The 26,303-nt window shown below is 47.0% G+C and overlaps 1 protein-coding gene across 1 annotated transcript in view; it reads right to left on the reverse strand.

Moving 5' to 3' along the window:
• Yata (N-terminal kinase-like protein yata) overlaps positions 1–26,303 on the reverse strand; it is a 38,501-nt gene that overhangs the window by 3,428 nt on the left and 8,770 nt on the right. Inside the window, exons 7-17 of the mRNA XM_077705456.1 lie at positions 25,497–25,652; positions 24,836–24,994; positions 23,787–23,894; positions 21,859–22,065; positions 19,385–19,447; positions 15,235–15,423; positions 14,205–14,280; positions 10,348–10,497; positions 8,946–9,097; positions 4,925–5,041; positions 1,246–1,398 (exon numbers count right to left, since the gene is read on the reverse strand). Of these exons, the coding sequence (XP_077561582.1) occupies positions 1,246–1,398; positions 4,925–5,041; positions 8,946–9,097; positions 10,348–10,497; positions 14,205–14,280; positions 15,235–15,423; positions 19,385–19,447; positions 21,859–22,065; positions 23,787–23,894; positions 24,836–24,994; positions 25,497–25,652 (1,530 nt within the window). The remainder of the gene's footprint in view (positions 1–1,245; positions 1,399–4,924; positions 5,042–8,945; positions 9,098–10,347; positions 10,498–14,204; positions 14,281–15,234; positions 15,424–19,384; positions 19,448–21,858; positions 22,066–23,786; positions 23,895–24,835; positions 24,995–25,496; positions 25,653–26,303) is intronic.

Here is a 26,303-nt window from a genome sequence, read left to right on the forward strand (position 1 = left end):
CCTGGATCGAATCAATTTACTGTTGCCAGCTTCCTGGCGAAAGGCAAATTCTGCCGTTTTGAGCTAGATGCAGGTCCTTAAACCTTGGTGGCACCAGTGGCAAGAAATAATTTCGAATGCCCATTTCAAACACCAAAGTTTAATGAGCTGTAAAATTAGTTCCAAGTGGTGCATCAACAAAAAAAAAAAAAAGATTCTCTCACTGCACTCACCAGGGTTCATAGTACTGGAAAATATAGATTGCAGTTTTATGGCCAATACTGTTTTGTCCACTGTTCCTCCAGAAGTGGGTAATTATCTCTAATTATCTTGGGAACTAATTGACTTACTCAAAAAATAATGCCATTTTTGAAATCAGTGGAAAGAAAGCAGCACGACTCGCAAGTTTCACAGAGTTTACATAAAAATGAAAAGGAGCCGTTTCAAGAGCAGTGTCCCCCTTTAAGCCTCACGTGGCACTACTACTCTGTGCATAGTCTTGCTTACCGTATTTATTCGAATGTAGGCCGGCCCCGATTCTAAGCCGACCCCCGAAAGTCCGAAGGCGCGAAAAAAAAAAAAAACTTACCTCGAATGTAGGCCGAACAAAAAGGCGAGGTCAGCGTTCACAAAAAGAAAACACGTTTATTGAACAGGAAGATGCGGTGCTGGAACTCAACCAGTTTCTCTTGAAAATCACCGGGCAACAAAAGCTCCCTTGCTTTTGCCTGGAGCACTTCCGTCGTTACTGGAAGGGCAGCTGCTCGCTGCGTCTGAACGAAGTCAGCCAATGCCATCTCCATTTCATGGTGACGGCATTCTCGTGGTTCGGTGATTGCCAACCTCGTTGCGGCGCACGCAAATATCGTCTCCCGTTGCGTCCTCCAACGACGGACATTTTTTTCATCCACGCCGAAGTCCCGCCCGGCTTGAACGTTCGACAACTCCGCAGCTAAAACAACTTTTCTTTTAAAAGTGGCACTATAATGGCACCACTTCTTTTTGCGCTGTCAAAACCAAACGCCACACCGCACGCAGGCCACTGTCTGCACAATTCAAAATGGCGGCCTATGGCCCTTAAGTGGCTACTGGCTCGTCTAGTAATGGCTACAATACTTTCTTTTCTGGGTGGCGCTAGCTGCGCGCTACTTCACTTGGAAATTGGCGCGTATTTCAAAATCCTCGAATCTAAGCCGACCCTGGAGTTTGATATATCAGTATTTCAAAAAAACTACCGGCTTAGATTCGAATAAATACGGTACGTACCGGTTTCCTCGCCGCTGAACGGGATTCAGAAGCGAAGAAATCTGGACCGTCGTCGTCTCGAGTCGAACCCCAGTTGTAGGCACTGGCCGGCTTGACGTCCGACGGCTCTGGCTTCGACTCAAAGCCGGATTTGCCCGAACCTCCGTCGGAAGCCTGCAAGAGCGAACCGCCATGCTCAGTCCACATCTCTGATGTGACTTGGTCACCAAAAAGAAGCACTGGTCGCGGCATCTAGCAACTTGTTTACAGTGCAACGCTACACTTGGTGACGTTCGCTCTCCCTGAAAGCATGCGCAAAACGCTTAGTGCAGTGCTGATTTCGCAACCTCTTGCATTTCCACTGGAGGTTCTCTTTCTGGCACCTGCCAGACATTATCAGAGTAACTACAATGTCACACAGCTTGGAACGCTCTCACGAACTGTATACATGGGCAAAGAATCACTAAACTCGCTCTCTCTAATAGACAGTGTTACTACATGTTATCACGGATTCCATAAACCATCACCAAAACCTTCCCTTACTATCATCATCACCATCACCAGCCTATCTACGCCAGCTGCAGGGCAAAGGCCTCTCCCATAGATCTCCAATTACCCCGGTCCTGTGCTAACTGCGACCAATTTATCCCCCGCAAACTTCTTGATCTTATTTGGCCATCTAAATTTCTGCCGCCCCCTGCAACGCTTGCCTTCTCTAGGGATCCACTCTGCTACCCTCAATGACCAATGGTTATCTTGCCTTCGCATTACATGCCCTGCCCACGTCCATTTATTCTTCTTAATTTCTACTATGTCCTTAACACGCGTTTGTTCCCTGACCCACTCTCCACTCTCTTCTTGGCCCTTAACGTTACGCCCATCATCTTCCGTTCCATTGCTCGCTGAGTCATCCCTTACTATAATAGCTGCCAAAGACACGAAAGAATGAATGTGTAAGCTGACCCAGCTGACCCATCCCCACAATCAAAAAATCTCGCAGCTTACGTATGCGCATCCTATGTCACAGCACTATGCAATGTCTGCAAATAAAAATAAAATCTACTGCGGTGCTTATCAACAAATCGTAATGCAATGCTCGCATTGGAGGTAGACCATCACAGAAATTAAAACGGCCACGGAACATTTCCTACTCCTATTCAGCTCAATGCGAAATATGCATTTTTTTTTTCTGCCAGTTAGTGCCACAGTTCTTTCATGTTGTATCTCAACCCCTTTTGGGCTTTCGTTTCCTTCATTTCAGGCAGGCATTGGTCTCTGGCAGCCAGTGTATGCAAACCGGGGGTTAAAAAAAGAGAGAGAGAGAGAGAGAGAGAGAGAGAGAGAGAGAGAGAGAGAGAGAGAGAGAGAGAGAGAGAGAGAGAGAGAGAGAGAGAGAGAGAGAGAGAGAGAGAGAGAGAGAGAGAGAGAGAGAGAGAGAGAGAGAGAGAGAGAGAGAGAGAGAGAGAGAGAGAGAGAGAGAGAGAGAGAGAGAGAGAGAGAGAGAGAGAGAGAGATTAAAGCCGTTCCGTTCAATGAGAAAGCTGTCAGAAGCGCAGAGCAGTGATTCGCCATAATGGGCTGTTGCGCCGTCATCCGCTCACTGCTACCACCCAATGCAATTCAAATTTCCCGCCTTCGCAGTGCTTGTGTGCCCCCTGCCTGAAACTGCGCCAGCGGGAGTTGTGCTCTTTTTGTGCTTGCTTTAATTTCGTACGCTGGAGCTGTTTTGTGTCATTTTGAACGCCCCATTTCTGTCTTGCGCAGCCGCTTTTTATCGCTTACTATCGTAAAAACCAACCCAACGAGCGTTCCTAACTAAATGAATGCAGGCGCTGCTGGTTAATTATGTATATTTTGCCTTAAATGTACCTATAGCTTCCTTTGAACTAAACAACAAGGAGATGTATGACAAGCACTAGCAGTTCATGAGTTTTGAGTGCTTACAACTATATAAACCGCTTGGCTTTCGAAGCTTCCGTGGGACGCCGTGACAGCCGCCACGATGGAACGCCGTGTGGCTGTACTTGGGTGCACCGAGCGAGCTAAGACGACAAGGCAAGCGCATAAAGTGCTCTGCACTTGAAAGTCGGCGCTCTTTTTATTAGTCTGCCTAAATGATGCCATTGTTAACTGTACTAGACAACAATGCCACGCATACCGAGTGCTAGCACATCTGAAAGAACTTCCTCGACACTGCATCATGTGCCAGTGTGGGGCAATGCCCTAGACGATGTTGTATGCTAATGCATCCCAATCACTCCTAACACACAATGTAGTATCTAGAGATGACAGAAAGCACGCACCATCAGCAAGTGGTGTGGTTTGTTTCCCTCAACACAGAGCAGCAACCACAGCTGACAAGTACGTCAAAGTTACCGTATTTACTCGCGTAAAGAAGCCACTTTTTTTCCATATAATTTGGCATGAATTTGGGGGGAGAGTTCATAATGCGGGAAAAAATTGCAACAGATTTTTAAAAGTTGAAATTTCATACAATAGAGTTGCTAAGAAAAGCGCTGTTCAGAGCTTTACCCTTTTCGTAAAAACCCATCGGTAATTATGCAATGAAATTTATTTTTTATTCCCAACATGCCCGTGGCCTCCTACTCGCCATGGAGCTGTCCTCCTCACTGAAGTCACTAGTGGCTTCACATTCGTTGTCGGCCCACAGCGCACCGTCTTCCGTACCATCAAGGCACTCGAAAACTTCTTTTCCGACAACGAGAAACTTCCATTTCTTTGGGCCCACGAAACACACGACAATCCATGTTCACCACTTAAAAACCTCTCGTTTTCGCACGCAGCGTACAGGCATATGGAAACCACCCAGTTGTGCGGTTTCCATATGCATCAACGCATGTACCACCACCTTCAGTTTAAAATCGGCTGTGTGGCTCATGCACTGGCCTACCGTACAGCGCGCACCAAGAGCACAAAAACAGTCAGAACACAGCTAAACAACAAAACCACAGAGCATAATGGTGAAGTCGCAAAACAAAAAGAGCAGAGGAGTTTGGAGTACGTCTAGTGCTTCGTTCGCACGCCACAACCTTTTCATGGCGAAGGTTTGTTTTGTGTTTAGCAGGTGGCGCACCACAAGAGCGCAATTTTTAAATTGTGAGCTATGGCATTCGCACTCACGTCTTCGGCTACTGTTAAGATTTTTCTTTTTTGTCAGAATGCGTTTTTTAGCGTTTCTGCTTGTACTGCAGTGTGATATCAAGTTAATGCGATCGTCTACGGCATCAGCAACCCTGCTGAGATAACAGCATGTGCCTGGTGAATTTTTTATTCTAAGTGACAAAAAAGTAAATTCTTAAGAAGTGGGGGGAGGGTTCATTATGCGAGTAAATATGGTATAAAGACATGACGGCTTGATTCATTGAAAGTATCTAACACTGAGGGTACATTTCTCCTTTGAAGGAATCAGCAAGAGCACAGAACGTTACCATGCACGATGAGATGGACATATTCATCACATGCATGCAGACAAATGCACAAACATGCTTTTTGTCAGTCGGCTACATTGAGGAAGAATGCAACACACATGAGGGGTCACGAATATGCCCATAATTTCACTGCACCACACATCCCCACATCCTCATGTGAAGAAGATGATGATGATGATGTGAGTATGGACTAAGTTTCATTTGCAGCCAGGCACCAGTCCTATTCAGTACAAAAATAAGAAATTTCTCACGGGGCTGGTTTCGTCTTCAAAGCTCTCCCAGCCTCCGTCGTCCCAGCCGTCGTGCGCCGAAGAGGCCGGCTGCGCTGGCGAGGTCACGCTCTTCTCGGAGCCCGCCTTGGTTTCATCCTGCAGTGCCACCAGGACATAAGCCCCACAAAATTACCATCGACTACTCGGAATGTATTTTGTATCTCCTCCCTCAAGAATTATGAAAATCTGTTCACTATCACTGAAACTACGCACGATGAGAAATTGCCCATAATTGTTCCCTCTCAACTCGACCACGGACAACACAACGAAAGCTGCCCGCTCTCTGCCGGAGAGGGGGGGGCGGCTCGCGGCGTTCTCTTCGGCGGCCTTCAATATATCACAGGTTGGGGAGTTTTCTCCTTTTCTCCGCAACGTGGAGGGGCTTATTTCCGGTCTGGTGCCACCAAAAAGCAGGCATGGCTGCCTGCTCGCAAGCGTGCGCTCAGGCCGGTAGGGCGTTTTTGAAGCAATAAACGTTTGTTGTCGAGGGGTCTCGTTGAAAGGGGAGTATTGATCCCGTCACTCAAATTCCGCGTGTACTCAAAACACAAAACAAACACCAAAACTATGCGTACAGGTTCAGGCATAGAAGAGGTTGGTACACAGCGCCAACGACGGCACCGTCACAGGAAATGCGAGAAATAAGCCGCGAAGTTGACCAGCGACAGCCAATAGGACAGCCATGGCCAAAATGATGTTGTTTAGGCCATGTCAGGGGTGCATAATTAGGAGAATTGAAGAGAGCACGGTTGGTTTTTCCGCGCCTTTCACGGCGATTTGCGCGCTTACTGCTTCACGTGCACGTGTAATATTTGGCTCAGGTATTCCTGGCAGTGTGATCGAAAACGTCGTGCAGGTTTATTTGCACTGCAAAAAGTGTTGCAGGGCCCCTTTAAAAGAAAAAAAGAAAGCACACGTCAATTGTAGTTTACCAATAAAAATTGCCCGTTGTGTGCAGTGCGAGTCCTATTCTAAGAAGCCATTGCCTGGTTGTTCCACTGTACAAAAAGAATTTGCAAAAACAATACAGTAAATTCTGTTGTTTTTTTTTGAGGTTTTAACGCGCCGAAGCTACATCTCAGCTACAAGGCGTGGTGTAGTGGAGTGCTCCGGATTAATTTTGACCACCTGGGGATCTTGAATGTGCGTCGAAAGCTCCAGCACGTGGGCGTTTTCATTTTTCACCTCTAGTAGAAAAGCAGCCACCGCAGCCGGGATGAAACCCGTACACTTTTGGTCAGCAGCGCAACACTTTAGCCACTGAACTACAGTGTAGACCATTTATAACGTAACCGCTTATAGTGCGGGACCGGATATAACGCGGGTTTTTGTGACTACCGGTTTGCCTCCCATAGAACTCAATGCATAAGCATACCGCTTAAGATGCGGTTGGCCGAAGCACAATACCGTTTATAGTGCGGTTTTTCGGCGGGTCTGCTGATCGACCGGTGCAGCTGGGGCATCGTTTTAGGGTAGCAAAAGAAAAAAAATGATGAAATCGGCCATCTGACGCAGCGCGCACCCCTTGCTCTCCTCTAACTTCGACACAGAAGAAAAAAATAGGCACCCTTTAGTTCGCGCGTACGTGATAACCACAGCTGTCCTTGCTTGATGCACCTCGGAAGATAGCGACCGACTCCCCGTCCGCGCGTGGCAAGTTGTTTCTATTAATCGTGAACAGCATGGCCCGTTTTCGCACACGAATTGTGCACGTCGGCGTTGCGTCTACGATTCCAAGCTCGCGGTGGCTTCTTCGCGTGGCAGTGGGAGGAGCCTGACGACTTGCACCAATGGAAAGACGCGCACCTAATGGCGGGAGATTCGAAGCGCTCCGAGCTGGCTAGCCGCGCCAGATCAGATGAAGGATTACCACCGCGGTATTTTTTGATGGGCACTTTCACAAGCAGCGTGTGCGGTCACATTATCAGCTCTTCTCTTGCATGAGCATCTTCGCTTGCGCCTCGTCCGGCATTTCAGCGAGCGGTTAGAAGTGGTCGCTGGAGCTGCCTGCACCGCTTCACGGCCAGTGCCGACGCCATGTTGCCGCCTCTTACCGCGCCGCACACATTACTCCAGTTGTATCCGCGCCGACGTCGCCGCGCCTGCGGCGTGCGCTGCACGTTTTCGTGAGAAATCGCTCCATGCGGTTCACGCTTTAGAACGTTGTGCAGATAAGCCACCGCTCTTTTCGAACAAGCGAGCCGCGCGAAGATTTCCACCACCAGTACGTTGCGCTGATAAGCAGCCGCCTTCGACATCGTGAACACAAGGCGGGGTAAAAAAAAAAAAAATCCCGCTGGCCTTTCTTATCATGTCCTGCGGCATCTTCATAGGCGCAGAAAGCGCAGCCATGGTCTTTCAAAACACAAACACAACGGAAGTTAAAGCCGCACTCGCCGTTTGTATGACCGCGCTTTTGCAAATGTGTTAAAAATAATACAAAATAAGGACCCTGCCTTCGTTTTTAGGTGCTGTGCGTTTGGGTGATAAAAAAATTTAGGATGACTTGAGAGGTAGGTGGCAATTTGGCTGAATTCGCGCACGTTTTGGTTATAGTGCGGTACCGCTTATAGTGCGGATTTTTGCGGCTCCCGTGACATACGTTATAAGCGGTCTACACTGTACTGCTGTGGGTCACACTGAAAGAAGTCAACACTGGCCTTTTTTGCAGGCAAAGTGAATGCAAACCAGTGAAAACTACCGTTTTTTTTTTTTCTTCTTTCAGGTGTGTTCTGTGGCCCACTTTTACATCAGGGTCTAGCACAGGTATCTTAAAAAGAAACTTGCAACACTTTTTCCACCTCAACTTCTTCTCTACAGGTGTCAATTATGGGACCTTCCTGATCAATAGTTTGCAGTGAAATGGGGGAAAACACCTTTTCCCTCCACACCGTAAAGTACCCAGGCTTTTATGCGAGGTACAATCCCGCTGAATAAATGTAACTCACACTCTGTTGCGTGTATTTTGAAACAAATCATACGATGTTTGGCTCACTAGGATGCTTCGAAAAGCTGCATTTCATCTCATTCTCCGGCCCCAATAACCAGCAATCACAGCTTTAGTACAAATTAAATGATGGAAGTACTTTTGCAGCCAACACAAAGGCTGCTGAGGGTTCAAGACAGCGGCTATAACAAACCAGCTGGAAGTACTTTTGCAGCCAACACAAAGGCTGCTGAGGGTTCAGGACAGCGGCTATAACAAACCAGCTGCAACGATGGTCATCTCAGCGATGGCCAGCTGAATCGATCAATGGGTACAACTAGAGCCACTAGATCAGATTTCAGAGTATCGGCACTCTTTTCTGTCATTGTTGTTTGCCGCCGACAGCGGTCATTGATCGAACCGCGTCACATGAAATTTGTTTACAACAGAAGACCCACGGCCGCTGACATTTTGGTGCCTCTGTGTTGCCGTGGGCGCGCGTTCTTCCATAAATTGTGATTTTCGGAGCGCAGTGTGGCTGTATGACACGTTAAGAGTGAGTTTTTAAGCCCCAGACACAGTAGCGATGCGTGCTGCTCTGTACCGGGCTGTTTCAACCGGACGGACGGAAGGTGGAAACGCCTGCATCGCTTTCCGCTGCAAAAGAACGACTGTGGCCTAGCATAAACTAGATCAAATAAACAAGCTACGCTAGCGTAACCGAATGTGACTCTGTCACACCGGTGTGCAGGCTTGAAATCCTCAAAATGTAAACACAGCTGTCACTGTTGCCAAGTGGCACCCGGACCAATTCCGCCCGTCAATGTCGGCCGCAATAGGTCGAATAAAGCTGGCCACTCTGGCGTTAGGCACCAAAATGGCTGCCGCCATGCATCAGTGTCATTATTCTAAAGCGTAGCTTATTTAGTGGCTCTAGGTACAACAAGACAGAGAGCACAGGACTTAGCGCTGTGGTGGCCAAACAATTAACACAGCAGCCAGTAAGTCCAATCGGCCAATGCCTCAAAAGCCTTAAAGATTTCCCCTGTATAGCTTTGCCAGTTCAGGCCTCACCTCCATGTCTCCCCAGTCTTCTTCATGGTCATCCCACTTCTCGTCAGCCCCCGATCCCGAGTCCGCATCTCCCGACATGCGGCGTTCGCTCGAAGGGGCCACCTCTGAGGTCGGCGAGGTCACAGTTGAAGCCGGCAGGGATTGCGAGCCTCCTGTCCGAACCAAAATCACAGTGCGTCACAAAGTTTGCCGCATTGGCATCCCAAATACCATATTTACTCGAATCTAACGTGCCGTCAATTGTAACGCGCACCCGTTTTTCGCAGTCCGAAGAAGAAAAAAACGCCATGTCCTCGATTGTAACGCGCACTAGACTTTCATTATTTAATATAAAAATGCAGCTTTTTCTCACTTGGAACAAGCAAGGTTCATTCCAAAGGTGGCACGAAATGAAATGTGCCGATTATTGCCGGCAAGACAGTCACCATGACGACAATCCAGGGCAGCGCCGTCGCTGCCCCGGCTGCTCTGTCATTACGGGTCTCTGAGCCACTCGCTGCAGCTGCATGTACTCCGCCAGCGGGTCTTCTATTTGGGGATATCGCCCCCTCTTTGGTCCGCTGAACTCTTTCCGTGTCGCCTTGCTTGCGGAAACTTTCTCTTTCTGTTTCTGCCAGTCACGCAAGTGTCCGGAACACTAAGCGCACGTGACGCGGCGCGATTTTCATTGCTTTCCGCGCACACGATTACTTTCTTCTTAAACGCAGCACCATGGTGAACCCGCCGTGTCTTCGCAGTGGGAAATTCCATGGCGGAAAGAACAGAGCAAGGCAAAAAATAATACACAGACAACAAAGGCAAACATGTGCCGACTACGAAGCGCTGGCTATGCGTTCAGTAGTCAAGCAAGCCATCTTGAAACGTCAATGGCGATACGGCGCCACAGTTTTGAGTCGTACTCAATGGTAACGCGCATGTGATTTTGAGACCTATTTTTCCGGAAAAAAGGCACATTTTAATTCGAGTAAATACGGTATGCCCTTCAGTATATCCACCTTCCCAAAGCCCTAGTCCTTCAAGGCAATTCAGAGAAAGTGAACCATAAAGCTGCAGAGATGACTAAACAAAGATTGGAATGCTGTTGGAGGAAGGGCAAAGAGGGGAACACAGCATACAACATGCAGCCCTTGTAACACAGAAAATTTAATCAGGGCCTCCTGCTAACAAAAGTACTCAATTAAAACAGAAGTACAACATGGATACTTTGCAACTTCTTCGGTGGGATGACATACATCTCCGTGCTAGTACAAAGGGGACGCTATTAACACTCAATCATGGAAAAAAACCCACTTTATGAACAACATTTCTCCTCGTGGCTGCCAGACCGCACGGCAGTTTTTCCCTAGCTCGATTCCTGCTAGGGAAACTAGGGAAACTCCTGCTAGAGAAATGTGGAACTCGCCTGCGCTGGTCGCTCCAGCGGCCCCAGAGGCCCCCCCTGCCGTTGGCTTGGACCGGTAGAACTTGGAGGTGAGTGACGTCACTGCCCAGCCAGCCCAGCTAGCCGCCAGGCTCGAAGGGACGCTCGAGCTGGCCGCATTCACATCCGCCTCTGTGAGTTTTTTCCCACACACACACACAAAAAGATAAATGTAAAAAGGGAAAAGAGGGTCTTCAACTGTGGCATAGCATCCAAAACTAAAGTGCCACATTGCTTTTTTTTTTGTTTGCTGGCTGCCTACTAGGTGACAGGTTTTTCAATGCAAAGGCCTTAAAGGGGCCAATTCTTCAAATTCCCCGCTGAACCTCTATTGCACCCAATGCAAATGCCCTTCAGTTTAACGAAATTCAGCGCAGTGTGCATTTCAGTTCTACGAACATATTGAAGGTACCATCCTACGTCTTTAAACCACATTGATCACTTCAACAAATTCAGCACGCACGTTTTGTAGCACATTTCTCGTTGAGAACCGAGTTTCATTACCGCGCGACCAATAGGGGTGCTATTTTAACTTTGAACTGGACTGGCTACCTAGATAATCTTGTAGCCAGCCGAAGTCATAGCCATAGCCACAGCTACAGCTTTAGCTCTACAACCACTACAAACACAAAGAAAAAGCATTTGCATGCTGGTTAATCAAGAGTACCAAACGAAAGCACCTTTCTCTAGACAAAAAAAAAAATTGGATGTTCTGCGTAGGTTCAGGGTTCATGAGAGCTTGGATACGCTAGATGTTTTCGCAAGTCAATTTAAATAGTATTTACACCGCGTTCCACTGCTCCAAGTAGAGTGCCTCGATGCCAGCGCTGCCATATGGCGTACACACGCGTGAATCGAGGCACCCTACTACAACGTTTGTAGACCCACGTTGCCCTACTCCCTGAACATTCCAAGGGGAACGTGAAACCTATCTAGTGGAATGGTTTGTTGCTGTTGCCGTTTGAATTTTTTTTTTTTTGCCACCAGGTAGCGCGGGCAACAGCAGGCAATGGTTTTCTGCAGTTGATGTAGTATTTAATTTGCATCCATGAAATTTTTAAAAATGTCACCCTGCAAATATCACTGATGTACAGTCGAAACCCGCAATAACGAAATCGCCGGGGAAACCGGAAAAATTCGTTTTTGCGAGAATTTCGTTGCTGCGAGTACGAGACATAAAAACAGTGATATGGCCAGCAGAACGAAAATTTATTGCCAGAAGTCCGTCAACTTACTTTGCCGACCCTTGCCATGCAACAACTTCAAAGCTCTCCCTTCGCACTGAAAAAAGTGGTCCATTGCCACGTCGTCGTCATGTGCGGCGAAGAAGGACCGAAGAGTGTCGAGGGCATCCAAAACAACCCGCGGGTTGGGTTTCTCCGCGTGCTTGTCTTCTTGGTCCTCGGTGTCGTCAGCTTCACGCACGCTTTCGATAATGGCCTCGTCGGTCATTTCTTCGTGCACGACAACATCGTCATCGGCGCGAATGAACGCATCAACCGTGAGCCCATCTGGGATGTCGATGTCGATGGCTCGAAGTGCCCCCCAGGCCTTGGTCAGCGATAGCGGCACTGCGCTACCAGCACTCTTGCCGTCAAGTGCACCTTCGTCGAAATCTTCATCTGGTGACGCTGAAGCGCAATCCGTGCGTGATGCTTGCACGGTGGTGGTGAAGCCCGCGTGCTTGAAGCAGTTCTCAATCAGCGAAGGGGATGTTGCAACCCATGCGGCGGCCACCATCTCAAAGGCCATGCACAAATTCACGTCGGTGGGACGCTTGTGGTGGAGGTTGAGTAGCAGACGCTGGATCAACCTCTCCCTGTAGGCACACTTCATGCTCCGAATTACGCCTTGATTGAGCGGCTGCAGAACGGAAGTGCAGTTTGGTGGAAAAAAAACCAAGCTCACGTTCGTGAGCTCTGTCTCGTCCATGTGGTGGGCGCTGCAGTTGTCTAAAAAAAGGGCCACCGACCTGCCCGCCTTGCGCATGTCGGCATCGAACGCCTCAACCCAGCTGGAGAAAAGAGCGCGAGACATCCACGCCTTCTTGTTAGCGGCGTACTGAACGGGCAGCGAGCGGCGGTTTCCTTTGAAGCAGCGGGGCTTCTCGCTCTGGCCGATGACTAGAAGTGGCCGCTTGTCTGTGCCGTCCATATTGCAGCACAACAAAATGGTAACGCGTTGCTTGCTGTGCTTGCCCCCATGGCATTTCTGGCATTTCAATTCCAGGGTCTTCGACAGGAGCATTTGAAAGAACAACCCCGTCTCGTCCGCGTTGTACACGTCGCAGGGCTGGTACTGGTCCAGTACTTCTCTGTTGGTCAGCAGCCATGACGACGTTGTTACAGGGTCAACGCTTGCTGCTTCTCCTAAAATCGCCTTGGCCACGATGTCGTCCCGGGCTTTAAAGCGGCCCAACCATCCAACACTTGCTCGGAACTGGTCGTGCCCGAGGATGCAGGCAAAGTCCAGTGCCTTCTGCTGTAGTATTTTTCCCGACAGTGGCACTCTGTTGGCACGCTGTTTGCAAAACCACGCGAACACCGCCTTATCGACGTCCGGAAAGGCGCCGCGGTCACCGTCTTGTTCTGCCCACGTGCGCCATTACCAAGCGCAGCGAGAATGGCATCTTTGCCCTTCAATATGGTCGAAAGCGAGCTGCACGCAATTCCATACTCGTCGGCGATGTCTTTCTTTTTTCTGCCCTTTTCAACTTCCGCAATGATGGCAGCTTTATCGTGAAGCGTCAGAAACTTCCGCTTTTTGGCTGGTAGAGGCATCTTAGCAAGATCCGATGGGCCGGTCGCCACACACACAACTTTCACGCAAACAGTGACACGTGACACTGGCCACACACAACGATCTCGCGTGTGCGAGGCTACGGAAGTGACGGAATGACGGAAGCAACGCAGGATAGGATTGTGTCGCCCCCTAATGGTGTCGCTCCAAGGCTGCTTAACATGATGATGATATTGTTGCCGTTCTTTTCTTTCTCCGCGATAACAGAGAATCTGCTTCCGGCGTCAAGCTTTTCTCAGGCACCATTGCAACTTCGTCTCGATTTCGCCACCAGTCCGTCTTCTCTTCGTCGTTTTGATTGATTCGAACTGTTGGTGTTGCTTTGGCCTGTTGAGCTCGTCCGATGGCGCCGTCTGGTGGCACCGCTGACTGCATCAGCATGATCGTTTGCCATCGCCTGCTGCAGTGTGGCCAGGCATGTTGCCGGACACAGACCCCATCGCTGATTTATGTAAACAAAAATGGCGGTACCCACGCTAGCACGCCAAAAGCAGACATCTACGAATTTTGAGTGCGCACAACACGCGTACTAGCATATTTTTGACAGTTAACCTTTGACGGGCGGATAAAATAAGGCCCGCACCGTAGTAGAAAATTCGTTAATGTGGGATCGCTGTTCAAAAACATTTCGTTGCCGCGAGATATGAAATACATGGGCTTCTATGGACGTTCGCCGGGGATCCGGAAATGTTTCGTTGCCGCGGGGATTTCGTACTTGCGGGGTTTCGTTATTGCGGGTTTCGACTGTATTGATTTTCCGCCTCATACTTGCGTAACGTCTCGTTCGGCAATGTTGACAAGCGTGAACATTGACACCGGACTGAGATGTTTAGATTTGGCTGTGTGCATATGAGAATATTGAGCAGATTCTGTTTCACTTTGGCCGGGTGGCTGAATCGAGCCTGGCAGACAGACAGGCATACAGACAGATAGACAGACAGACCAAAATTTCGGCGTTTAGGTAGCCCGAGAAAGACTGTCGTCTTTCTTGGTGAAGCCCTATCACACCTGCTGATGTAAAAACGATAAGAAGCACTCACCCATCTGCTCTGCAAGGCTCGGGTCTTCGGACACCTTTTCCAGTTTTCCCAGGAAACCCTTGATGGCCCTGAAAGCCTGCAGAGCAAAAAAAGGCGCATAGATGCACAAGAGAAAAATAATTTTTAAACGTAATACGAAGAAAGGAAGAAGTCTGGACCTTTGAAGCCAACTTTCCAGTTTCACGGTGTATCAAGTATCAAGAGATGCAGTATCAAGAGATGAGATCACACATAAGCCTTCGCCAGTTTTTGCCTTGGGCTGACATTCCCATTTTTCAGCTATTAAAATGCTTCCCTCTTTCATCTTGGCCCCACAAAAAGATGGTTGTAACTCCCACAATGGAAAACACTGTATGCAATGCCCTTGGCCAGGCAATCTTCCAAAGTTTTATCCCCCTAAAATTTGCACACGCTACAGACATAATCAACATTCTACTGAATTGTAATGCACCTTTTTTGTGATGCATTGGGGCTCGTTTTTGATTTGCACATTTCCAGAGGGCTGTGTGACGTTTGCAGGGTTTCGCTGAAAGTTTGGGCAGATCTGGACCACCTGCTATAAAAGCTTGGAACAACTAGCCTTTTAATGTTAAATCTGCATCATCCTTGTCATCGTTCAGGCATGCTCTCAGGACATTTCTTTTCTCTGACAATTTACGCTAATGTAGGTGCTGAGTAATGTATTCCTTTCCAATTTTTTATGTACTTGTACTTCATTTTCTGGTATTTAATATTCCTACATGTTTGTAATATGTACAGAGTTTCTTTCCATATCATAGTTAAGTATTATTACTGCAGCAGTCTGTTTATGCATATCATTCGCGTTCATGACTGCTACTAATTGCTTAGTTGTGTACAATAAATAAAAAGGGGTCCCATTACAGTTTATAACTCTGGGACCCCTTTCTGTATATGTACTTTTACACACTGTATTTTCAATACGAGAATAAACTGAAACTGAAACTGAACCCTTCCTTGGAAAGTCCACCTGGCTTCCCGATGTGGGCATCTCACCCGATCTGGCACTCACGTGATCGCGGACGGTCTTCTCGGGGTCCATGGTGAGCGCGCACAGGGCCGGGAGCACCTTGGTGGCGCAGTCGCGCAGCGTGAAGTACCCCTGGGTGGCCGACAGGGCCAAGATGGCCGCCATGCGGGACGGGTGGAACGGGTCCCGCATGGCTCGAGTGAACGCCACGATCAGCACCTTCTGGCGGGTCTGCAAAATGGAGGACGCGGTGGTGGCTGAGCACGAGGTCAAGCCGTTACAAGGTCGCAGCGGCACCTTCCGTGTTTAGGTAGGCCTGGAACACGTCTGCTGTGTCCTCTTTTCATTTATCCTGCACACTCTAAGGCGGACTTTTGGCCAAGCTGGTACTCCACCAAAGCAGCGTAAAGTGCAAAATTGAGACGAAGCGCTTGCCCTGTCGTACTCCTATCTCCTTTGTCTAAATCTTGCGCTTTACATGTCTCTAATGCCACACACTTCGTCACAGAAGATGCCACTTGTGAAGACACAAAAAAAGCAAAAAAAAAAAAATTATAGTTCTTCCACTCAATGTGAAAACTGTTGGAAGTGCACTGATTGCTACCACCCAGTGAAATTCAAAGTTCCCGCCTTCACAGTGCTCGGGCACCCCCTGCCAGAAACTGTGCCAGCAGCAGTTCTGTTCTTTCTATGTTTGCTTTTCCTTCCGCATGTGCCAGTGTTGCACTGCCCATTTTTTCACGTACTATCGTAAAAACCAACCCAACGAGCGTTCCTAACTAAATTAACGTACGTATATTACGTATACTTATAATTACGTATATTTTACCTGAAATTTACCTGCAGTTTTCTTTGTGCTAAACAATGGGGAAATGTATGACGAGCGCCAGCAGTTCGCGAGTTTTAAACGCTTATGACTATGCAAACCGCTTGGCTTTAGAAGCCTCTGGGTGATGCCGCGACGACAGCCGCTACGATGGAACGCTCCGTCGTGTGGCTCTACTTGGGTCCAGTGAGCAAGCTACGATGGCAAGGCAAGCTCCTAAAGTGCTCTGCACTTACAAAAGAAACAGAAACGGGGCAAGCCTCAGTTACGATTTGACGTCGCAAGGCTGTCGTAGCGCGAAGATTACAACAAAGAAAAAATAAAAATCTGTGGTGTGCCTCTTCACAGTGTGTTGCAATTGACTGTGGAGGTTGCTGCTTTGCTGAAAGACGCTTTATGAACTACTGCGATTACTTTTGCTTAGTTTTTTTTTATTCCCTTGGTGTGAATGTGTGACGCAAAGTGATTGCAAATTGACCTTCGTTCCTTGGCCAAGCCCGTCGTGTTGGTACATGCAACTTCATTTTAGTAATCATCATTGTCGCCGTCATATCTGTCATCATCATCATCACTCACTACAACCCCCACCAGCACTATTACTCTCTTCACCGCATGGCACACCGTGTAAATGAATTTCTTTCAGCTGTCCTCGTAAAAACGCATGAATTTAGGCTGCTTCACCTCCAAGTCTGCGTTTAGAAACAGCAAGTTCTGTACCTAACAAAAAAACTTCTTGCAGCCATTTTGGTGAGATGCACACAAACTATTCCTCATCACACTCTAAATAGTACTCTGAAAGTGGACTGAAACTAAATTTGTTACAGAACTAGCAAATATTCCGTTAATCGTACTTCACAGGCTTGCAGATGCTGGTCCTACTTATAATTAAAATGGAGTCTAGATCTAAAGAAAATTGCTGTCTAGGCATTGCAAACGGCATGACTTTAAAGTTAAACAGAAAAACACATTAAAAAAAAAGAAACAAATTAAACACAGAAAACCATGCCGCCACTGCCAACGTAAAACCCGAAGAGGGTCGAAGCATGCAGTGTATAAGCGTATTCAAAGATTGTAAATCTCTCTCTTGCCACATGACACACGCTGATATACACGACATCCTAATTCAGAAGACGGGAGGAAAAGTGAAATTTGAAGCGGAGAACTACGAATTTCAAAGTTAAAGCCAGTACGGAGTGAAATAGACGGGAGCAAGCAAGCGCGAACGAAAGACGAGAATGCCGGTGTGTTCTTTTAGTATGCGTATTTGCCTGCGGAGATGAAATGTTCTAGCGCGAGGCATTGGAAAACGACCCGGTGTGTTCTTTTAGTACGCATTACGCTCCAGCACGAGGCGTTGGAAAACGAGTGTCCCGGTGTTTTAGTACCATGACCGCATGAGAATACGACGACGAATGATGACGACGACAAGAGATGGCCACAGCCCAAGCCCCTAAGGCGCTTCGCCAGTCTGTGTGAACTTCTCAATGCACGCACAATGCATAATTTGGCACCTGAGTGAGCCTTCTACAGTCGTCAGTTTCCTAATAGCTCAGCTCAGCTGCCAGACCAGAGTAGATATACACAGATATACAAACAATAACTCAAAGGGGGGACATGGCTCTTAAAAACAGCTTCCTTTAATTTTTAAGTAAACTCTGTGAAACTTGTCAGACTTGCTGCTTTTCCCTTACTGATTTCAAATATGCCACCATTTTTTGAGTCAGTCAATACGCGACCAAGATAATTAGAGATGATTAGTCATTTTTGGAGGAACAATAGACAAAACAGTGTTAGCCATAAAAGTGTAATCTTTGTACTTTCCAATACTATTAACCCTGGTGAGTACAATAAGAGAATCGGTTTTTTGATGCACCGCTTGGAACTAATTGTACAGCTCATTAAACTATGGTGTTTGAAATGGGCATTCGGAATGGTTCCTTGCCACTGGTGACGACAAAATTTAATGAGCTCTAAATTGGTTCCAAGTGGTGCATCAAAAAACCGATTCTCTTATTGCACTCACCAGGGTTCGTAGTATTGGAAAATATAAAGAATACGGTTTTATGGCTAACACTGTTTTGTCTATTGGTCCTCCAAAAAGGACTAATCTCTAATTTATGTTGGCAACTTATTGACTGAATCAAAAAAAAAAAAAACATTCTCGAAATAAGTGGGAAAAAAGCAGCAAGACTGAGAAGTTTCACAGAGTTTACTTGAAAATTAAAGGAAGCTGTTTTAAGAGCCATGTCCCCCCTTAACCTGATTTAATTGCCGCATTCCAAACTACTACTACTACAAGCATGCCTGCACATAAAACATGCTAGCCTGCTGGATGTGACTAGTTAGGACTCCTTCAATTTTGCTTTCACTTCAAACTACACCAAAGCAAAATGTTCTCAGTAACTCTGCAGCTGTACCCCATGCTACAACTGCTCTCTACGACAGCTTATAAGTGCAAGAATAAAAGCGCTTTTACACGGAACCAGAGCCTTCGCGTAGCCCAAATAAAAATAAAATAAGCATGCCTCATGCAAATGAATTTTACAACCACACAAGCAACATGACATGCTAATGCAATAACAATTGAAATACATTTTTGCTTAAAGGAGCCATGAACACAAAATACAACTTCGTTTAATTTGAAAGAACTAGGATTCAGTATCTCACTCAGCTCCATTACAGCCAGAAAAGATGTTTTTTTAGCAAAAAAAAAAAAGCAAGAAGTATTTAAAAACTTTCAAATTTTGCGCCACAGTGACATGAGCAAGAATGACGTCATACGGGCCAACAATAAAACATTATTTTCAGTATGTTAACTGCACGTTAGCATTCAAGTGATGCGGTGAAATGGAACTAGAGGCCCCATTACAGACGTCCAGCCATATGTGTCGTCCCGACAGGTCAGTTAGGCGCGGCCGCCAATCGCACAAACAAGGTTCCGTGACGTCATAGAAAAGTTGCGGAAAATTGGCTAGGGGGTCGCGACTGCTTCACACATTTTCTTTAATATCTTCGTTATTTGTTCGAAGATTGCGATGATGTTGGTATCATTGTTATCGGGACTAAGCAGTCTTTCTACTAAACCAAACTTGTATTTTGTCTTCATGGCTCCTTTAAAGTGGGAAGGATTTGGAGGCTGTCTCTTTGTAATACATTGACTGGAATACCAAAGAGGGCATCGTTTTTACTACTAAATTTCACTGAGATCTTACTTATGCAGGAGGGAATAAGTGGTTACAACAGCAAGCATTAAAAATGATAAATGTATTTTGATAAAACTGCCAAGCCCCAATAGAGGGGACTGAAATAAAAAAAATGGAGGATAACAAAAAGAAAAGAGAACAGAAATCAAAAAAAGCACCATACCTGAGGGTGTAGGTGACTGGCTATCTTCCCAAGGCACACAGTGGTGTTTGTTCGAATACCACCCTGCACACAGAAGGACAAAAACACGCTTTTAAAGCCATACGAACATGCAGTCCACTGTGGATTGCTGAGCTGCGCTTACAAACCCAAGTACAGTCGAACCCCCGCAATAACGTAACCACCGGGGAAAGCCCCAAAAGGTTCACTTTTGCGGGAATTCCGTTGTCGCGAGAATGAAACATAGACGTCAAATCGCTCACAAACAGGAAATTTATTTCTGAAGGTCTGTTATATCACTCTGCGAGCCTTACCTTGCAGCAACCTCAAAGATCAGCTCTTACACTACAAGAAGCGGTTCACTGCCAGTCGTCGTGCATGCCTAAGAACGACCAAATCGTGACGAACGCATCCACAACATCCTGCGGGTTCGCCTTTGCTGCCAGTTTTTCTCTTTGGTTTTCGGCACCGGAGTATGTCTGAGCATGCAACTGAAGTTCAGCTTCTTCCGTTGATGAACTTTGCCAGAGAGTGGCACCTCGTTGTTTCAATGCTGTTCACCAAACTACTTTGTTGACGTCCATAAAGGCCACAGCCGTCACTTTTGTCTTGCGCACGTGCTTTTCAAAATGGCAGAGCAAGCTGCAGGCGGTTCCAAACTCGTCACCGCTAGCTGTCGTACTTTTCTCCACTTGGACCCCTGACTTGGGCAATGCTGGCTGCCTTATCTTGCCGCGATAAAAACTTCCGCTTTTGGACTGGCGGAGGCACCCTATTGAGTGCAAACGTGCCGACCGCCACATACACAACGAATGCACGCGCGCTGTTCGGCGGCAGCCACCTAGCATAGCCCAAGCCAAAGCCGTGCCCTGAGTCACCATGTGTCGCCCCCTGGTGCTGTCACTGCACAGTCTTTTTCGCAAACAAATATGGCAGCGGCCATGAAAGTGCACTGTGACAGAAGTTTACGCACCGTGAAAAAGCTGCATTCCAGCACTTCTCGGACACTGTTCCCCTCATATTGGTAGAAAAAATCCAACCGGACTTGTAGAGAATTTTCTTAACACAGGATCACTTTTCAAAAACACTTTGTTGCCACGAGATATGAAATTCACGGGCGTCTATGGACGTTTGCCCGGGATCCAAAAATACCGTATAATGCGGAATATAGGTCGAGATTTTTTACAGAAAAATTTGCCGAAAAGTCACCCCTCGACCTATAATTGCAGTTACTGGCAGTTGTCATCTGGCGACCGGGCAGCCCATCGAGCCCATCCAAAGCCCAAAGGCACCATCGCCACCACCATCAATCGGACGCGACGCCATCTTTGTTTTGTTGCTTCTCTCGCTGTCGGCGAATCTGTGCGTGCTATTTTCTTCTTGCTCAAAATGAGTTTAGGCACTTGGTGCCAGTTCACAGCAGCATTTAAAAGAAAAGTTGGGGGTTTTCCAAGGCCAATGACGTGTCCGCTTTGCACCAGTTCGGTATCACCAAAAGAAGTGTTGCTAGCGGCGTTAGCTGAAGGGGCAGCTCTCAGTATGCAATGCTCGGAAGGCCTCGCTTCATGGGTGCTGCTCTGTGCACCTGTGCTGTTGTACAAAGAGGCAAATTTTGTCCGCTAGCGTCGTGCGATGTCTCTACGAATGGATACTCCAAGACGTTTGCTGACCACCTGCAGAGACTGGCTGTCGCTCCGGTCTGCACACGAGTGTCCCATGCTTTGCGCTCGCTTCACGATGACATCGTCTTGCGAGTGTTTAAGAAGTGCTGCATAAGCAATTCCCTGGACTGCACCAAGGACGACCTGCTGTGTGGGCGACAGCGAGACAGAAGCAGTCGTCCGACGATACTTCAGACAGTTTTAGATGAGTAATCTGAGACGAAACTAGTTATAGTCTCAATAAAACAATGGTTGGTACCTAATTATTTGTTTTTTGCATTTTTCGACTACAAAGTAAGGGGGTCGACCTATATTCCGCCTCGACCTATATTCCGCATTATACGGTACTTCATTGCCATGCAAATTTCATGCTCATGGGTTTTCACTATTGCAGGGTTTGACTATTTTCAAATGAATAAACTTTTTAAACAAAAAAAAAGGGAAGGGGAGGGGGGGGGGGGCGAGAACAGGCCCAATGCACATGCATAAAACTAAGTTGTAAAACATTAAAGCGCGGAGAACCCAACGCCAAGGCAAAAATTTATATTACTGTTCATTTTTTGTTACATTACTAAAATGTTCACCCCATGGAATTCACAAAGTTGAGAAGAACAGACACTGCAATATGGACAACAATTTCAATTATGCACCCAGCTCAGTGTCGATTTATCTACAGGCAATTGGCGTTTTTAGTCATCAATCTGATTCCTTGTCACAAGGGTTGTTTTCTCCGAAGTATGAGCCAGCTAACCCAGAATTCCTGCACTAACGAAAATTGAGTCGGCTTGAAACAGAGCACCCAAGCTTCGCACCGACCTGGTCGTCCCTGGCCTGCAGGCGGGCGAAGTGCTTCATGACCTCCTCGTTGAGGTTGGAGTAGTTGAGCTTGGGGGCCATGTGCACCATGGCCTTGACCGTCTGCTCCCGGATGGTCGGGTTGGTGTCTGAGAAGCCCTGGACCACGTGCGGGAACACCTCGCCGTTCAGCAGCTCGCTGCTCAGGTAGTCCACGAACTGGTCCACCTGGAAGGAGGCCGCAGAAGAAAGTGCCAAGCTCCAGACACTCCGTCGTTCATAGAAGGACTTGAAGGGGAAGTATCACGAGGACTACTCCGTACAAGGTAGCGATTGCGAAAACATTCGTGTCGACTTGCCGAATGTGTTCTTTCATTATTGTCACCATTTTTCACCTTTTGTGTCCTTTGCTTCGCCTTTTTATTACTATGACCCGGCACAACACTGCGTATGCAGCTCCAAGCGAAGATGACATCTAGCCGGACCATACCTAGCTGCTCACCGAATTGCTACTTCTGTTATTACTGCACACAAATTACTTCACTAGGCCACACTTCAAATCACTCATACATTCCTTTTTATGACACACATTTCTACGTAGAAGGCCTCAAGCTTTATTCAGCTAGATTCACCTAGATTCAGGTTCAGATTCAGGTTCGATTCCGGTTGTGGTGTTGGGGGTGCATCCCAGTCTCGTATCCCGGACGTCCATGGTTTAAACCCCACCCAGACCCAAATTCACTAAACTTTTTTTCCAATTACACTGTTTCTTATTCTTTGAGGTATTGGCTATTTTGCGTGCCCTCTACAAGCCCGAGACAGAAGATTTTCGACCAGTTCACTAGCGTTTTTGCATTATAATCTGGAAGCAGGAGTTTTTAGCAGTAACAGGGGTTGGGAAAGGACATTTCATTACCAGATATCGATTCAAGAGAGGGGGGAGGGAGAGTGGTAGAGGCAATATTTCCTGCATGCTTCTGTAATCAGTGACCTCAAGGCAGCTTGAGAACCATGCCAAGTGAGCCAAGTGGCCACTTGACATGAGCCAAGTTCACTTGGCACGGGGAGCAACCACTTTTATGCATTAGTACGTGACAAAACTACCAATATCTAGCAACATTTACTGAGCAAAGTTCGAAGGTTTAAGACAAAAGACAGTTGCGATGCGAACAGACTTTACCTAATGAAATTAGCGTATTTTCTAACTCTTGGTGCGCATTCATTGTCATGCAATTAGCCTTCTTGAGCTATTTTACTCCATTTTTGGCCTATCGGTATCTAGGTATCTGTTTTCGCACTCTAGGGTGTCAATTTGTCCTAGAGTGGGTGAAGTGCATTCAGTTTTTCAACGAAATTTGAAGAAATCCAAATTCAAATGCAACCAGAAGAATGCTGATCACATCACGGCAATCATTACAGATATGTTTTGCCAGATTTGAGACAAAAGGACCAAAAAGGTGGGTAAATAGATGACAAATAAAGAGATAAAAAAGGACATTTCACTAAAAATTGAACGCGTAAGCCAATAAACAGAAGTAACAAAACACTTTGGAATTGTGAATAGTCCACTTAAAGCTATTCGCCGGCCCCAAGGCTGGAGTCCAAGGATTCACATAGCTGACATTTGTAAGGTCAAGGACCAAGGATGGTTGCTAGCATGATTGTACCTCAGTTAAAAGACACTGCATTCTTCTCAAGGAATTTAAACTTTGCTCACAAGAGCTGGCGTGCGGCCCCTACCCCTGTGATAACTTCCGTTCTGTTTGCATTTTGCCACGACTGGGTGGGTAAGAAGAAACCATCAAAGCCCTGCTTCCACTCGGCTCAAACGACACATGCCAATTTTAAATTGGTGCTGCTGGGTCGCGACACATGCAGGACATCAAACATTGCTGAACAGCTTATGCTGAAAAAAAAAAAAAAAGAAAAAATCAAAGGAAAGGGCTTACCTGCTGTAGAAGGCGTGCTCGCGTAGCCCTGTCTTTTGAAGAGAACAGCTTCACAACACAGGGGACGATCTTCTTTTGAAATTCCTCGGCCTCCAGTAACTTTCCAATCTGTGTCCACAAAGACAAAGTGACACGACGTCCTCCTAGAACTTAAGTGCACAATGGATGACTCCCACATATGCACTTGTTACTGAGCATACTACTAATGAAAATAACACAGTCGACATTGACTCTGTTACATATTACAAAAAACAAACCGCGCGCAAATTAACGGGGACAAGAACACATAAAGACAGCCCAAGCGCCGTGCTGTCTTGTGCTGTCTTCATGTGTTCTTGTCCCTGTTAATTTGCGCGCAGTTTGTTTTTTGAGATGCATCATTACCAACTCGCCCAACTTTCAACCCTTTTACTGTTACATTTTAATCAAAATGAAGAAAGAAAGAAAGAAAGTTCTGACATCATCGTGTTTAAAAAACTGCACACTTCCCTCGCTAGCATGTTCCACTAATCTGCTACACATAGACCAATACCCCCTCACATGACGCAATTAATCTCATTATTCATTCATTGCCCAATTCATACACACTTAAAAAAGATCTATGTTTTTGGGCTACCCTGTGAGGTACAATACCAAGACATGAAATGCGCTCTGTGAAGCCTTCGTGAATGCGACCTAATCCCTGCTTCCCTAACATCTTAACCCCACCTTTATCATGGTTACCATGTGTTCTTGGATTGGACTCTGGTTTAGACAAGAGGGCAGTCAGAAGTGTTCCTGGGTGGTTTCGGCTTCACTGGTTTGGGCCATCAACGGGTGGTTGGGGGGGGGGGGGGGGCTTGTTCGGCAATGTACGAAAACTAAAAATACTCATAATATGAGAGGGGGGCGCTTGTATTGGTGCAGGATCTTCATCAGTATTTTACGGTATATCCCTATGGGGAAGAGAGTCGTCGAACTATCCACGGTGATCCCGCGACTGATGACCAAAAAATACCACTTCCTTCCCCCTCCGAGAGGTAGCAAGTAGATGTGAAACAGTGGCTCACCTTAAACAGTGGTGTAAGCACTGCAGAGCCCGCGTCCCCGAATTCGAATGCGTTTATAAGCTGCGGCAGGATCTTGTACTTGCAGACGTTGGCCGGAAAGTTGTCCATGACGGACGTGAGACCAGCGAAGAACCTATTCTTTTCCGTGCTGTCTTTGATCTGAAAAAAGAAGAAAAAATGATGGTAAGCATGAAGTTAGCAGGCCTATAAGCCCCTTTCTGCATCATTCTGTTCCTAGACTGATGCGAACACCAGGGTGTGAGGGATAAGCTTCCAATCCTATTTCTCATCTAGGACAAAGACACTCCAGAAAATTAAAGCCATTCCACTCAATGTGAAAGCTGCAGGAAGTGCAGAGCAGGGATTCGACATAATGCGCGTGGGGTGTGTGGGAGAGCGAGCAACATTCTCTGCACCGTGAGACGTCCCAGCTCCTCGCGCATGCGCAGCACGGCTCTCCAGGAGCCACGCAAAACTGCTCAGCCTCGGCCAGCGTAGCTCATGCTACAAAAAATGTCGACTTACATTCAGACTTATACAGTAGTCACTGAGCCACCGCAGTGGGTAATAGGATTTAAGACCTTTGTTTTATACTGAAGAAGCACCAGACAGCACCAAGGAAACCGAGAGTACGAGAAGCAGTTAACACGGCAGCCCAAACCTGTATTTCTTCGATGAAGAGCATCGTGTCGATGAAGCTGTTCTTGAAAAACCCGCCGCCCGACCGGCACCTCGTGAGAACGTCTGTGGGACTAGGACGAGAGGCACAGTTGGAGTGAGTCAGCTGAGTGAAGGCCGGCACCAGTGACTTGGGAATCTGAAAGGGGGAGTATGAACCGTAATCAGTGATGTTCCATTCTGAGGAGAAAAATTCCCATTTCTTGGTCCACAAATTCCAAGTTTTTAGCATTTTTTCCCTCATCTTTCTCAAGAAATCCCTACAAATTTTCCTACATTCTCTTTTTGCAGCTGATAGATTATTACATGGATACCTTGGTTGGTTTTGGGCGTTAGCCTGCACCACCTAGGTATACTTTGCATACTGTATTTTCCGGTGTATAAGTCGAGTTTTTTTTTCTGAAATTTTTGTTGGTTCCATCAATTATTCCATCAGCCACTCCGGGGTGGCTGATGGAATAATTCTGGTATGGAATAATTCCGTTACGTGGTGGCCGCGCGTGGTCCACGCCCGAAAAGGTGCCTGTGCGCTGCGTGATGTCAGCACTCGTTAAGAGACACAGCTCTATAATCTAAATGAATGAATTGCTTCTGAGAGAGTCGGAGGAACAAGGCTTCAATGGTTTTACCTAAACGCAGTCTGTGAGTACATGCCATCTATGTGTATCAATAAACCATTTTTGAGAGGTTAGTTCTGTCTAGACTTTGGACAGTAGATGCACTTGTCTGGCACTGTTTACCGGGGGATGCCCTCAGAGACGGCGGCCGCCGCAACTGTGTACTGTTGCTG

This window comes from Haemaphysalis longicornis, unplaced genomic scaffold, assembly GCF_048455015.1.
Source record: "Haemaphysalis longicornis isolate Haplotype H1 unplaced genomic scaffold, Haemaphysalis longicornis Haplotype H1 scaffold_33, whole genome shotgun sequence".
Taxonomy (NCBI): Eukaryota; Metazoa; Arthropoda; class Arachnida; order Ixodida; family Ixodidae; genus Haemaphysalis; species Haemaphysalis longicornis.